At 44.8% G+C, this 16,209-nt stretch overlaps 1 protein-coding gene across 8 annotated transcripts in view; it reads right to left on the bottom strand.

Annotated features, from left to right (window-relative positions):
• The window catches only part of SPTB (spectrin beta, erythrocytic), a 101,984-nt gene that overhangs the window by 19,276 nt on the left and 66,499 nt on the right, over positions 1–16,209 (bottom strand). For 6 of the 8 annotated variants that reach the window (XM_060277819.1, XM_060277833.1, XM_060277825.1 and 3 more), the window contains 10 exons: positions 15,507–15,791; positions 15,214–15,344; positions 14,772–14,976; positions 12,974–13,348; positions 12,064–12,308; positions 11,523–11,682; positions 10,363–10,447; positions 10,000–10,196; positions 9,094–9,203; positions 7,812–7,890 (listed from right to left, as the gene is read on the bottom strand). In XM_060277819.1, coding sequence (XP_060133802.1) covers positions 7,812–7,890; positions 9,094–9,203; positions 10,000–10,196; positions 10,363–10,447; positions 11,523–11,682; positions 12,064–12,308; positions 12,974–13,348; positions 14,772–14,976; positions 15,214–15,344; positions 15,507–15,791 — 1,872 coding nt within the window. Of the gene's footprint in view, positions 1–6,080; positions 6,864–7,811; positions 7,891–9,093; positions 9,204–9,999; positions 10,197–10,362; positions 10,448–11,522; positions 11,683–12,063; positions 12,309–12,973; positions 13,349–14,771; positions 14,977–15,213; positions 15,345–15,506; positions 15,792–16,209 lie in introns of those variants that run through there. The other 2 variants (XM_060277845.1, XM_060277844.1) reach the window with 2 other exon arrangements.

Below are 16,209 nucleotides of genomic sequence, written 5' to 3'. Positions count from 1 at the left end.
CAACAGGCTCTTCTTGTGTTCTTACGATTCCAAGCTGCCTAAATGGATCAGCTGTTACAGCGCAAGAGGGACAGAGAAGTGCTTTGTGTCAGTAGGGGCATATAAAGCCAGCGACATTAGGCACTTCTTGAGGCTTATATTTGCATCTCATACTGCCTCCACTTCAGTGGGTCAGAGGAAGCAAAAGGAACTGAGGTCAATAGTCCACAGCTCAGCTAAGAAGAGAGAACATATTGTAATGTCTCTGTTTTGCATGTGTGATCCCATAGAAGAGTTTAGTAGCTGGCAGGGAATGCAGAGATAAGCACCCTGCCCAAAGTCACTTTAGAAACAAGTTGACTGCAAATCTGTTCAGCCTGGTATTGCCTAGAAGTGATAATTCCATGGAGGACATTGTAGACCTACATCAGAATGTTAAGGGCCAACTAAATATTACAGGGGACAGGTAGATGTTGCTGACCCATCTCATTCCTGCCTCATCTTCCTGGTAATATTTGGTAAAGAACATAAGAGATGATGCCAATGTGTTCTTCTGCATATCCCTGCTCTCTACAAGTGAAAGTCTAAGTAAGGGCAGGGAAATAGTGACATCACTTTTCTTTTAACAAACATTACCGGGAGTTGTATGTTGGCAGGGAGTTGTCCTTGACATCCCAGTATTTTCTGCAATATATAGTTGGAAACCTAAAGTGGCTTCAGTTGTCATCCCACCTCTCCACTGAGCTGAGGTTTTGTTTGGGGGTGGGGGACAGTGGCTAGGGATCTCTTAATAGCTTATTCTCAGCAGCAACCACAATTCCCAGGATTCCTTTGGGGGAAGCCATGACCGCTAAACTGATATAATACTGCTACAAAGGTGTAGCACAGATATGCAGGGTGAGTCTCAGGGTTGTTCCTGCCCAATAAACTTCCAGCACCACACAAGTTACCAACATAGCTACACAATGTTGAAAGACTGAATAGAGGATGTTGAAAAGGGTCCTTCTTCCAGGTCACATCCGAAGTCCAGTTTACGCAGTTGTTTCATTCCTGTGGAAACTGCAGCTGCCGGTTTCACACAAAATCTATGGTGGATGCAATCTGAGCTCATGAGGCAACTTGTAAGCTGGTTTGTAATACCTGACTGCAATATTGCTCCCAGTTTAACATAAAATTTAAACCAGATGAGATAGAGTTCTTATATAGGTGAAACTCAGAAAATTAGAATATCATCGGAAAGTGCATTTATTTCAGTAATGCAACTTAAAAGGTGAAACCAATATATGAGATAGATGCATGACATGCAAAGCAAAATATGTCAAGCCTTTATTTGTTGTAATTATTTGTCGTTAGGCAGGTCAATTATAAATGGAGTGTAATTAATGAAATGTAATAGTGATGTTTATTTTTGTATTATTGTAACTATTTGTTTTATTACTGTGGAATTTCCAAAAGAAAGCATTTGTAAAAATTAAAAGAAAAATAAATAATAATAAGTTGCATTACAGAAATAAATGCACTTTTAGACAATATTCTAATTTTCCGAGTTTCACGTGTATTCAGCTGGAAAGCTAACCTGAGAGTGATTATTCAGTTTGCTAGCGCTTGGAGGGGCATGGTTCAGCCGTGGCCAGGAGCTTCACTTAGTGTGCCAGAAGCAGTCACTTCCAGAAAAGGGGGTATCTGGCCACTACCACACATACTTGGGACCACTCTATGGGAGGGTGCCTTTGAAAACTGTTCAGTAACTATAGCTGGCTCAGAATACCAGGCAATTACTAGAGGTCTTTATTTGGAGCATTTGACTGTATTGCTTCTTGCACTGGCTTGAGGCGTGTGTCCAAGCCCAATTCAGCCCTGGCTATAACCTCTAAAGCCACATATACTGTAGTTTAGGTCTGGGAAATCTGAAGGGCTATCTGCTCCCCACTCATGATTCTGCCCTCCTTTTAAGATCCTCTGGAATGCTCTGCTGTTCACCCTACTATCATCTAAGTTTGCTTGATGAGTACCTTCGTGGTTGTGCTGCCCAGGCTCACAGACTCCCTTCCCAGCCTTCAGACAGATAATTAAAACTCTTTTGGTTAAGATTTGCTTTTGTTACCGCAGAATAGGTTTATGATGGTGCTGTTGTTTGCAAGTATATAAGCCCCATTGAGGCCTAGTGGACTTACCTTTGCATAACTGGTAGAAGAATTTCCTTATCAACTGCATTTCCTTTGTGTTTGCAACATTGAGAACTGCAAGTGCATTGTGTGATTGTGGGTTTAAGTGCAGAGTATAATCATAGAACCACAAAGCTGGAACGAACCCCAAGGTAAGCAATGGCTCTAAACACGAGACTCAGGAGCCAACAGCATCCTTAAAAAGGTAAATGTAAAGGACCTCTGACAGTTAAGTCCAGTCACAGACAACTCTGGAGTTGCGGCGCTCATCTCACTTTACTGGCCGAGGGAGCAGACGTTTGTCCGCAGACAGTTTTTTGAGATCATGTGGCCAGCATGACTAAGCCGCTTCTGGCAAAACCAGAGCAGCGCATGGAAATGCCATTTACCTTCCTGCTGGAGCAGTACCTATTTATCTACTTGCACTTTGATGTGCTTTTGAACTGCTAGGTTGGCAGAAGCTGGGACCAAGCAACAGGAGCTCACCCTGTTGCGGGGATTAAAACTGCCAACCTTCCAATCGGCAAGCCCTAGGCTCAGTGGTTTAGACCACAGCACCACCGGCGTCCCTTAACAGCACCCTTAAGTGCCAGGAAAATATTGACAGTTTTATCTTATGCGTGTCTAAGTTCCATTAACTTCAATAGAACATTGCCAGGTGTGGCCAGGAGTGCAGCCTAAGGCATCTGTACTTGGACCACACAGCGTAACTACCCCTCAGCATGCATGCAACATTCAACCAGCTGTGCAGAGTAGTGCAGGTCAGCCTTCACCAACTTGGTGCCCACTGGTTGGGGTTGATGAGAGTTGTAGTCCAAACATCTGGCGGGTACCAGGTTGGCCAAAGGCTCTTTAGGTTATACTGGCTAATTCTGCATTGGCATCACACATTGAATGTAAAGCACACTGGTAGATCTGTGCTTGCGCCAGGTCAGAGAAATTACTGGCCTGATGCCAGAGGTAGGATTCTATTCTTCTTGTCTTCCTACCAATGCTGACTTCTAATGGAGCAGTGCTAAGGCCAGAACTTATTTTGTTGAGATCTTCAATAACTGCGTGGTATTTACCTTTCAGAATGTCAAAAGCTTGCCTTTGGGGTGGGGGGAGTATTTTCCTCACCATTTGTTGTGTGAATAAATTCTGTGATAAAAGAGCACAGGTGCCTATTTTACCACGTAAGCACGCTGTAGGAAACCACTGCTAATCAAGGCTTCCTGCCATGAGCACAACAACAGTGAAAGCTGTCTTGTCATAACATGGCAAGTTATAGGAATGATACAGTACATTCATTTAATCAGTTGTGACATGGCTTTTATGGCTATGGTGGAGACCCTGTGGTCCAATGCCTTGTCCTTTCGTGCTGTCATCTGCTGGCTGGCTGGGATTCCCGAGTGCATTTATTTTTCAGTGCTGTGACAGAAACACCTGAAAAATCTAAACCGTTTGACTATATAAACTACAGCTGTGCTTCCTTTTCCTGGTACCCTCTGCCCTCCTTATCTCATTGCAACAGGCCTTTTTGATACACCACAGTGAACAAGACAAGGTATGGAACAAGCTGCCCCAATGCCTGCTGGAATCCATAGAAACTCAACTTTGTGAACAGCTCCACAAAGACTTGTTTTCTCAAAAGTAGTTACTCTTTTGCAGGGCACCTTATCCAGACACTTGGCCTTTGCCACTGTGACAGTGATCAGCTATTCCACAGGGAGGAGCAAAGCTCCAAGACCTTAAATACCTGCAGAGAGTGGATGGTCACAATAAACCGGTCCCAGAAGAAAACTGATATTACAGAATAGTCAGTCCCCAGGGGACTTAAGAAAAATGGCTTCTGAATCGCCTGCGGGGGGGGGGAAATGCTTACAAGTGAGGGTTTGTTGCAAGCGTGTGTACTGAGAAAACAGTGGCTTCAAGTTGCTGCCTTCTTTTGTGATTAGCCACAACTTACTTTGCAGTGTGCAGCATGCATACCCAATTGCCACAAATGTCAAGGCCAGTAATTGTCACCAAGTTAGTAGAAAAGGCTGGATGGAAGCAGATATGAGAGACAAGCAGCAACAGCAGCAGAGATTCCCTTCTCTCTTTTTTGGGCAGGATGGCCTCCTTCAAAACACTCCTCCAGGATTTATCCTTAACAGCGAACCTGTGAGGTGCAAAATGGCTTGACTACTGGAGAGGCTGTTTCAGACAGGCACTTACTGCAGAGGTGGAGGCTTGGCATCAACTGATCTAAACAAAGGTTCAGAGAAGACACCAGTGCTGCTTGGCACCCTACTCCCAAGTATGGCCCAAAGCCTGCGGGGCAAGAATGGAAGGAGGCTCATGTATTCTGGGAAGAAAGAAGCAAGTATGCATGGGAAGAAGCATAAGAGGGGACGACAGGCACAGATTAAGCCCAGGAATAGTAGTAGTAGTAGTAGTAGTAGTAGTAGTACCCTGTTTCTCATATTTTAAGACATACCCATAAAATAAGCCATAGCAGGATTTTTAAGCATTCAAGGAATATAAGCCATACCCCGAAAATAAGACATAGTGATAGGAGCAGCAGCAATGCCGGCCGCGGCAGGAGGAGGAGGAAAAAAATAAGACATCCCTTGAAAATAAGCCATAGTGTGTTTTTTTGAGGAAAAAATAAATATAAGACATGTCTTATAATATGAGAAACACGGTAGTAGTAGTTGTTGTTGTTGTTGTTACTCCCAAGGAGTACTTTGGATGACTTGTCCATTAAAGGCACATTGAGGTTTTGTCCTCAGATATTAAGCTGGCGGCAACAGGACACAAAGAAAATTTTCAAGATATTGTAAGCAAGCTGCTTAAGGGGGAAAAAGAGCAGTAAGACTAAGAAGAAGGGGGAAAGTGAAAGAAGGCTGAGAGAAACAACGGCACAGAGAAGCGCAAAGGCTTACAGAAAGCAACAAAAGTGTTGGCAGAGTTGTGGATATTTTGGTGGACAGTGCAGGGATGAGTAAGAGTAGTGGAAAGAAGTTGGCAGCAAGAAGGGCCTGGCTGCAGATTATCTGATGAGCTGTGTGTCTTGCACTGTTAATGAGGAAGCACCTATCAATCATCATGTAGGAGGAAAGACCTGATTAGTGTATGTGGCGAAGACCGATCCTCTTGAAATGATGGCTTGTGCTTTCCAATGTAGATACTTGTGGAGTTTCTAGATGTTCAGATACACAACTGCCTTGGATAAATACAAAATGAAAACGGATGCGGATGCACACATGTGGGTGAGTGTGCAGGACTGAGATTACTGTGCCTTAATACTGTGTCTTCACACTCCAACAAATGAGCCTTTTTAGAACAAAGTAGAACATTTATTGGCTGCATTGTGCTTCTGTTGCTTAGGAAAACTTTAACTGCGTGTTTGGGGCTTATTTTGTGAAGCCACGGTGCCTCTGAATCACGTCGAGAAGTACATGTGGAAGGAGAGCTACTACCACATCTATCTGCAGTAACAAGCATCCATTTACAGAAGGGGTGGGGAACCCGTGGGCCTCTAGATGTCACTGGCCAATGGGTCAGTTTGAAAGGAGATGTGGTTTGGCAACATCTGAGGGCCATAGGTTCTTCAGACCTGATTTATAGCAAAAGTGAAATGCAACCAAAGAACTGCTTTTTGTTGGCATGTTATGCTGAGGTGCATTGCCACAGGTCTTCCTTTGTACCTGTGTGCCAGGGGGCACCATGCATAATAAAGTAAGCCCAACTTTTTAAAAAAAGAAGAATTAAGAGTTTCCATGAGTTTGGGCGCCTCTGATATAGCAGGGATTGTCCTAACAATTCATTTTGATGTTTCTGGAAGCACCTGTAAGATTAATAATATCACAGCTACATAGGAAGAAATCTTTTAGGTATGGTTCTTTCTTAGTTGATTTTAAGAAATGTCATAATCACAGCACCTTCACCATCATCCATTCGTTGCCCATGATCTTCCGTTTTATAAGCACAAAAAGCAGCCCACTTTTCCAGGAAGGCCATGGTCACTCTATAAATTGCTAACAAAGGCAGCAATGCAGACATGAATTCCATCTTGTGATTTCTCTTCACTAACTATAAGTGTATTTTACGCATTTCTGTAGGTTCAATCACTCCACTCTTCTTCTCACCAGGCCATTGCATTGCACCTACTCATTAGCGTTAAAATGTATTCTGATTTACGCATCAATACACCTGACACATTCTTCCCTTGCAAGAGAATGAAACTCGGATCCTAAGACGATAGAGCAACCTGGGATGTGGGCCTGAGTAGCCCATGCTGGAATTTTGCTCATCACTTTCTTTTCACCATGAGTACAACAAGGCCTATCTTGATTCCTTAAAAGGGCAGAATGGAATAAAGAAGAAAGCAAATGCTTATTAAAAACAATGTACAAAAAAAATACGTTGTTGGAGTGGCCAAGTTGGATACAAAGTCCCCAGACAGATCAGATCTTCTTTTCAAAAGGGTTTCCCAAATGCCTGAAAATATATATATATACATAAAACAACCCTCTCTTCTGGATACAGTTGGGTTTCAAATAAACATTTGACTTCTTGATCCATACAGCATTCGGAGCTGTGGGTAGGGAACAGGAAATACTCCACAGGAACAGCAGGGAGATCAGGTGGTGAATATCTTTGAAACATTCATTCATTTGATGCGGCTGGACTAATTAAAATCACTTGGAAGCCAGGAGTTTCTTTGGCTTCATATAGAGCTCAGGATCAGGCCTGCAAAGAGGAAAGTGCCTCAGGAATCACTCCAGAGAAGGTGGGTCAATGATTAAGCTAAGAGTGTTTGTACTCTTCCTCCACCTGACTTCACACTTTTTCTACAAGAACTATCAGATACTGTACTGTACCTACATCCAGAGCTCTAAACCCAATGTACTTCTGCACAAATGCCTTCCTCTACACCACTATTAAATGACCAGAAATCTTGTCTTCTTTTCCATCTAGCCACACTACTTATGATACCCTGGGTTTAAGGTATCTGACACCGAAACTATTTCAAAAAGCACACTGCTGGGCTTGTGTGTTGTTGCCAGGATCCTAACTGAGAAATGTGTGTAGTTAACAGACTAATCATGTACGGTCAAAACTGTGCACCTGCTATAAGTATTAGACACTGTCAGATACAGTAGCTCCTTCAATGAGAATACAGCAGCTCTCCAGTTCAAAATATATATGCAAGTGAGTCTATGAAGGACCTGTTACAGCAAAAATATAATTTGGGGGAACTCTAGAACAGCCTTTCCCAACCTTAGGTTCCCAGACGCTGCTGGACTCCAACTAACTATCAGCTCTACCCAGCATGGCCAATAACCAGGGATGATGGGAGCTGCAGTCCAGCAACATCTGAAGAGCATCAGGTTGAGAAAGTACATATTAAAATAGTAACATTAATCTTTATTTAACAGATCCATTTTGCAGATATACATATTGGCTCCAAATTTCCCGATGGCTCCAAATTTCCCAATGTTTACTCTATCAAAGAAGAAGACTGTGAAGAGCACTGCAAGTTAAAGTTCTAAATAACTGAACATAAGAGAATCCTTTTTCTCTTTCTTTTGCCAGAAAGATACATTTTGTGTATTTTTACAAAGATGCAACAAAACTGGATAACTGAATTAAGCTGTGGAGGTTTCCAGGAAGGAGGAACTAAAACTGATAACTGACCAGTGACGAGTCTTCTGCATCAGGAGAAATGGCATCTTCTAAACTTAACTCCTCCTTCTTCTCCCCCTCTTCTTCAGGCCTAAAGTAAACACAGAAGAACATAGTCCAGTATATAAAATGGAAACAACATGGAGCAGAATAAGTCATCCTCCCTGTACTATTGCTTGAGCAGAGATGCCCACTAATAGAGGAGGAGGTACCTTCCAGAACAGATGGGGGGGGGCTGCAGGATTACAGCGGTGCAGAGTGTGGAGCTGATGTTTCCAGTTGTGTAAATAATGTGCATGCAAAACCCAGAACTCAACCCCATACAACCAAACTCAGTAAGGAACAACAGCAACAAAGACACTAGGAATCTCAGCCCTAGGTTAAGTAGGATAGTTTTCACAGCCACAAGAGGGCAGCATCTCAGTCCTTTTTTTTCCTTTCCAACTCAGCAAAGATCAACTCTACATTCAGGAGATAGCTGTTGCCTCTGCCAATACACCAGACTCAAAAAAATAGTCTCAGGTTGCACTCCAGCATAGGACAGAAATGTTAATCCTAATTGTGGAATTACACCCCTGGGACATCAATTGATATTGTTCATCTTGAGAGCACCATCTTATTCAGTGTTATGAGAGGAGTTTCACTTATTGTGAGCCAAAGATGTGGATAAGGCAGTGTTGAAGAGGTCCAGCAAGCTAAATAATAATAATAATAATAATAATAATAATAATAATAATAATAATAATAATATATTATTTATACCCCGCCCATCTGGCTGGGTTTCCCCAGCCACTCTGGGCGGCTTACAACAGAAAAATGAAATAAAACAATTAAACATTAAAAGCCTCCCTAAACAGGGCTGCCTTCAGATGTCTTCTAAAAATCTGGTAGCTGTTTTTCTCTTTGACATCTGATGAGAGGGCGTTCCACAGGACAGGCGCCACCACCAAGAAGGCCCTCTGCCTGGTTCCCTGCAACTTGGCTTCTCGCAACGAGGGAACCGTCAGAAGGCCCTCGGTACTGGACCTCAGTATCCGGGCAGAACGATGGGGGTGGAGACGCTCCTTCAGGTATACTGGACCGGGGCCCTACATGATCTCTGGATCAGTGTCTGGAGGCAGTAATGGACTGGATGAGAGCCAACAAACTGAAACTGAATCCTAACAAAATGGAGATGCTGTTGGTGGGTGGTTCTTGTGTCTGGGAATTGAGGATGTGGCCTGTTTTTGATGGAGTTCTGCTGACGCTCGGGGAAATAACAGCCCAAAGGGCAACTTACATACATGTAACCTACCCCATCTCAAGTTCTGGCTCTGTCTCAAAGTCAAACTCCAGGTCTGTGGTCCTAGACACTTTGTGCTGCGAAAGGTCTTCTGGAATTGTTCTATTCCTTAGTAATTCAAGCTGAAAAAGAATATTTTTGAGAGATATTAAAGAACACACAGGGTGGGGTTTTTTTTTGTATAGGTAGATGTGAAAGAGGACACTCCCCATTCCCAGTTGCACCTGTGACCTCATTTTCATCTACCCCAGCCCTTCAGGGGTCAGTTTTGCCTTTCCTACACCTACACATTTTCTCCATCTTGCACTTCACTGTGCTATTTGCCTTTTATGTTGCCATATCACTGCTCTAGGGTCTAGCACTGAGAGGGTTACTGAGAGAGTTACTACCGGTAGCAGCCGTTAGGGTGCTATAACAAGCATTGAAACCAATGTTTCGGCCAATAATTCATTTACTGACAAATATACATATATTCATCTCCAAATTATTAATTTTTCAGCCTAATACTCTCTGCAGAAATATTCAAGAAAGAGCTTTATGAAAAGCTTCACATGAAAATAAAATGAAACACAAACTAGGCTTTCTAATAATACAGTGGTACCTCAGTTTTCGAGCAACTCGGAAGCCGAATGTTTCAGAACCCGAAGGCCGAAAACTAATTGCTTGCATTTTCAAATGTGCCTTGGAAGTCGAATGGTTTCCACTGCGCTCCCCCCCCCCCCAACTGACTTTGCCAACCACCCTTTGCAACTCAGTTGTCGAACGTTTTGGAAGTAATACGGTCTTCAGGAATGGATTACGTTCGACAACCGAGGCAACAGTTGGATCCCTGTATTCCCAACCAGCTTGGTTAGTAGGTTTCCATTATTGTTAACCATACAAAGTGCTGGCAGGCTCTTCCTTCTATGGGCTACTTACTGTGGTCAGACGCTGCAAGGCAGCAAAACGTTCTTCCCATGTGGCTGTGGATTTCTCAAAGGCTTCATGTCTTTTCAGTAGCTTCTCCACAGCATCCACAGTTTGCCCATAATCACCGCTGGAGAGATAGGGCTCCTGGGCAATGAGCCACGCCTCGGCCACTGAGGCATCCCTGGAAAACTGGCATACCTCGAGCACTGGTGTGTGAAGAGGAGAAGGGAAACCAGAGAGAGGGCCATGACACAGCATGTAGGATGCACACACATTGATGGCTGGGCCTTGCCCTACATGGAAAAGGGCCCACTTGTGTGGAAAAGCCTCATTCGAGTCAGCCCACCTAGGAAACACTCGTGGGATACTTACACAAGCGAAGCCAGTCCCAACGCCTGTCCCACTTCTCCACCATCTCCCTCCTCTTCTCTGCCAGCTGCATCAATTTTTCTTTTATCTAAAAGGAGAGGGAGGAAAGTTTTCTCTCTCCCTCCCTGCCACAGGTTTCATGGCAGTTAGGTTAAGTGCACAGAGTTTCCTGCTCTAATTATGTATAATGCTTACATGAATTCTGCTTTTCTTTCTTACAAGAAAAAACCCCAAGACAGCACACGCAGACAGCAATGATGACATGGGCAGATGCTCAAAGCTAAGCACACCTAAGCACACCACAGATTTCCCTCTGTGCTGGGTTGTGGACAGAAGGCATGGAATACCTATTAGATATTCACATAATATAGATGAAGTGTGGGGATTATTCACTCTGTAGTTCCTTGGGACAATTAAAACTATTGTGCATGAGCAAAAACACAGGCAAAATAGGGAGCAGCTCAGGCCCACTTATGCCATGGCAGCAGACCCTGTCTTTAAATGATAATTTGCTCCATGCATGTGGTAGGCACTGAACTGTCCTTCCTATTCAAGCTTTTTCCACCCTCCACAGCTCCTCTTCCCCCTCTTGGAGCAATGCACACACACACCATGAGGTTGCAGGCATGCACTGTGCAATGGAGAACTCCCTTCCACAACTGATGCCTACAAAAAGCTGGCTGCATTTTCTCCCTTACACTTTCCCCATCAGCTGATGGGCAGGAGAAAGAAGTGCTTTGCCAGCCTTTCCAAAGTGCCAAGCATAGGGTTGACAATGCCCCATGTTCTAAGGTTCCCAACTGGCTCTCAGGTGCTTGGGAAACTCACATAAGGGATTTTAACAGGTGGATGGGACAAACCACCCGTCACTCATATGATGACATAATGACTGTCAGGCAGGCTGTCCTGCTCATCTGTCACAGATGTTCATGGGAAAGGCTCCCCTTCCCCTAAACAGAATTCTGAATGGGTTGCTGAAAATGTCAGAAGGGGAGAGTGGCTGCTCTGTCATAAATGCCACTTGGACTCAGGGCTGAAGGAGGAAGCACCTTAGTTCCAGAAAGCCACTGCCTCCACCAACACCCGCAGGAACCTAAGGTGGGGGGCAGCCATGCTTAATGCAATCTTGCATATGTATGTATTAGTCATCTGTCACAACAAACCTTGTGCTGGGGAGCCCTCACCTCATCTGCAGCATGGTGTCTGCGCTGCAGCAGGGCTTTGCCAAGATCAAAGCAAGTGGTGAAGCTTTTCTGCCTGGTGTCTATCTCGGACTTTATGCCCTGGTGGTGTTTCATCAGAAGCTCCACAGACGAAACATCCCTTTAAACGGGGAAGATAATGGAAGAATAAACAAGCAGCAGAACATTACTAACACTGAGCGATCCTCAGCGGTGCTGAAAAGCCCAAGGACTGCTTCTCAAGTTGTAGGAGATCTCCTGAAAACCAGTCTCAAAAGGCATTCAAAGCCTGAATCAGCAAATATGATGTGCAACTGGCTTTCAGCCAGGATGGTTCCCAGAATGTTACAGCTCACAGGGCTGATTTTTTTTTAAAGGGGGGAAAAGATTATGAACTTGGTAAGCAGCTCTTGAGGCTTGCACCAGCATGCCAGGAACTGCAGTGCATATGGTTTCTCTAGCATCTGGGTGGGAAAAGAAAAAGTGGGGGGGGGGAGAGTCCATTCCCATTCCATCTTATTACCTGGGCTTCTCCTGTGTTTCAATCTGCCGGATCACACTCTCCATCCAAGATATGAGGTCCCGGACCATGCTGAAGAAGCGGAACTTCTCTGCCGTGTCAACCAGCTGAGCCCGCCGCCCCTCACAGGCAGTCAGCAGGGCCTTCCAGGCCTTCACCACCTCCTGCTCTTGCTTCTGAATAGCAACGGCCCTTTCCCCAGCATAGGCTGCCTGCAGGCGTACTGCCACCTCCTGGAAATGCTGAACCTGCCAGAGAAGAGGGAACTTTATATTGCAACCCAAGAGTGTATATGGTACTTCACACCTAAGACTAGGGTGACTTCCAGAAAACCTGTTTAATGGGCATTCAGCCTGATTTGTCTGCATCATTATCTAACACTTTCCTTACTATAAAAAGTCTCGGCTTTTGGGGAAATTTCTTTCAGAGGGTCCACATCAAGCGTCTGTTGTGCAGCCTGAATTTGTTAGATGCAGCAGAAGCCTGCTCAAAAATACCAGCAGTATGGAAGCATGCTGGCTATCAAGTCTCTCCCAGACATGGTTTCCTAATTTTAAAATGGAAGCACAAAGGACCAGTTTCTTAGGGAAACGAAAACATTGAGAATCTGGTTTGGGCTCCATAGCGCAATAAATCAAGTATGCCAGTTAAGCCAGAAGAGACTGTTTTCCTTATGTTCCAAAATCTTCCAAGGCAGGATGCTAACTTCAATCAGATCTGGAAAACGCCACTTAGACCTGTTCAATTTCCCTTTAGCCAAGACACACAGATGGCAGAAAAATGTGGAAGGTCAAGGACGAGTATCCCTGGAGTGCTCAAACACATATATTTCTTATCTATACCAGGGATTATACCAATACAGTTCCCCATGTCTTCCAGTAGTGAGCTATAGACCTGTAAGGTATGTGGTTACCTGCTGTCCCAACAAGTGTATGTCTCGCTCAAACGCTGTGTGCATCCTGTGGAAAGACTCTGCTGTGTTGACGTCCCGGCCCAACTCCTCCGGCAGCTCCTTGTGCTTCTCCTCAATGAGAACCAGGATCTCACCACCATCATAGAAGAACTTGTGCAGTTCATAGGAGGCAGCCAGCAGCTGTATCCTGGTATCAATCAACTCTAACAAGTCAGCCCAGCTCTCATTCAGACTGTCCTTCCACTCCGCAATCGTGGCAGCTTCCGGGTGGCCAGCATCAATCAGCTGCTCAATTATGAGATTGACACCGTCCACCCGCTCCTGCCCGATGTTTCCTGTTTCCCGGGTGAAGTCACGGAACTTATCTCGCAGTAGCTAGCCAAGAAACAAACCAGAAAGAACATGAGCATTCTAATAGGTCTAATCTCATTCAACAATGGATGCAATGTCACTTTCTGTAGATCCAGAAGCCATGTTCAGTCCCAAAGTACAACACGAGACTTACTTGAACACACACACGGGGGGGGGGGGGGAGAAAATCTGCCAATTTTCTCCTTTTTCTCTCTAGGATACCATATGCAAAGGAGGGTAGGGCTCTTTTATTTTGCATAGTGGTGTAAAAGAGTGCTTTTATTTTTCTGTTGGAGGATGTCATCCAAAATTGAAAAAGCCACATATGAAAGCTTATGCCACAAGACATTTGTTGGCCTTTAAGCTACCACAATGTTCTTTCTTGTTTTTTCTGCAGCACACTAGTGTGGCTGCTCTTCTGAAAACAGCTTACAACAGCCACTCTCGTCATAACAGACGCTCTCTTCAGACCTTAGCCAAGTGCAGGTATGTTGGAGTGACAGCGTCATGTGCTCCAGCCTGTCCCTGACTATCACATAGAAACATGGTCTGAAGGGGACTCCTAAGCAAGTTTGTTTGAGCATGCTTACAAGTCCCCCATGTGGCTGGGAAGCCTGCATGATCAGGGCTCCCAAGGACAGGGAGGCTTGTAAGCATGTTCAAGGGAACACATTTGCAAGCCCAATTGTGACCTTGCTGCTGAATGTGGTAAGGTCAGGAGTAGAGGTGGCAAGGTTGGCGGACACAGCACCATGTCTCCAACACACTTTTACTTTCCTAATATTTGAAGAAAACTATAGTGATTTCTGCACTCCAAGCTGCATGTTTTTTGTTATAAAAAAAGGTAGTGCCTATACATGAAAATACAAAAATATATATTAAACACAGGATCATTTTAACAGTTAAAAGGGAAAAAAGAAAAAAAGAGAGAATTAATATGTAAATATATATGTAATCAAGAGGACAAAATAAGAAAATTAAATTATCCTTTAAATTACTAAATAGTTTGCAACAGCCTATGTGGTTACTTATTTTCTTGTGCCTTATTGCACCAGTACATAGCAAGATTATTCCACTTTTTTAAAAAAATACTTGTTTGTTTGTGCCTTTACTCAATCTTACAACATTAGTTAACTATGCCATGTGGGCTGATTCCCATACCCTAACAATCCAGAGTCTTCCAGCATAAGAATAAATGATAAATTCCACTTGTAAACATGCAGTGGTTAAACCCTGCATACACCGGGGGTTCCCTGTATGTTAAATGCAATTGAATTTTAACACACCCTGTACCACCTAGCAGCAATGTTTCATCTGGCCACCACTGGACCGTGTGCAGTCAAATAACACCACTCACCACCCATTGTCCTCATCCACATGAGATGGGAGACTAAGACACCTGGCCACAATGGGCTGCCTAATGCACATTCTGACAGTGCTTGCTCACAGTGACATGGTCGAGGTCTTGGCCCATCTCTGGGGATGATGCCACTACATCTCTCTCCGCGATCCACTGCTCCAGGTCATCCACTTCTCGCTTCAGCTTGAAGAGGTGGCACATGTGCTCCAGCTTACGCCTGCGCTCCTCAGACTGGTCTTTCAAGCCCGCATACTGCTTGTCTACTTGCCCCTGCAGCCGGATTATCTCCTCCCTGAAAAACACCAAAGGAGCCATATCCTTGCCTGAGCCATATCGCCTGCCAAAGGAAGAAAGACACAATCCAGCAGATATGCAGTGGGCTGCCTTTCCGGAGAGCAAATGACAAGATATGGGATCTATGATGGGGTCAGTTGATACCACGCTCCACAGAACTTTTTTTTAAAAAATCTCCTCTCTGTTCTCTTCCAAAACTTTGAGAGACTGGGAAACAGCAACCAAACATACTTACCCTTCCGGGTGTCCAGCAGAGAGCAGCTTCTGAGCCCGGCCAGCCAGCTGCTTGATGTTTTTCCCGTACTCTTCTATGGACCTCTGCTGGCGAAGGTGTCTCTTCAGCATCACAATGCCGCTCTCTTCATCCTGGGAAAAGAAAACTCCTCCAGTTACTGATGGGATCTTCTCCTGCTCCGGAGTGGAGCCAACCCAGGAGTGGCCGGTCCCATTTCACTGTGCTGCCCCACCACTGCCCCACCCCCGACTTGGGGTTGTGGTAGTGGCTTCCAGCAATATTAGCACCTTTACCTTTGGCTTCTCATCAGTCCCCATATAGAGCTCCTGCTCGCTTATCCAGGCCTCTGCTTCACCAGCATCTAAGTAATATCGCTGGGCCTCACTTGCTTCTTCCAGGCGCTGCAACCTCTTTGACGTTTCCTCTTGCAAAGTGCTCCAGGAATCCCTCAGCTGCTTCAGGCGCTCTTCAGTATCCCGGAAGTCTCCATCCCCCTCCGCTCCAGCCAGCATGGCCTCCCCTCTGAAAAGGACGTCCTCAATGCGTGGGGCATGGCCAGCAATTTCTTTCTGCAGTGTCTAGCAAGGGACAGAGGCACTTTTAAGGAGGTTTGGATAAGATCAGAAACCCATTTGAAGGTTTCTGAGTAGTCATTAATAGGGGCTACTGACAACAATGTCTAACATGATGGCAATATTCAGGTCTTGCAGACTGCTGCAGAGGGAAGCATTTTGGCATCTACCTGCATCCCCACCCTACCCCCCGGGAACCCCTTTGACTCAGGGTTTGTACACACCAGTGTTTAGTGTGGGCTAGAGTCTGCCTGTGTCACCATTTATGAAGCATTGTCCACACAACATCACTCTCAAATCAAGCTGTAAGGGGAGGAGGCTTGGCAAGAGGGTGAGGCATCTGGCAGAGAGTGGTGAGTAGGCAAAGCTGGAGAGCTCCTGGTACATGCATATTTGAGAAATCCTCCCACTCCATTTGCTAACA

The sequence above is a fragment of the Zootoca vivipara genome, chromosome 1, assembly GCF_963506605.1.
Source record: "Zootoca vivipara chromosome 1, rZooViv1.1, whole genome shotgun sequence".
In the NCBI taxonomy this organism is placed as follows: domain Eukaryota; kingdom Metazoa; phylum Chordata; class Lepidosauria; order Squamata; family Lacertidae; genus Zootoca; species Zootoca vivipara.
This window is presented reverse-complemented; position numbering and strand designations above follow the sequence as displayed.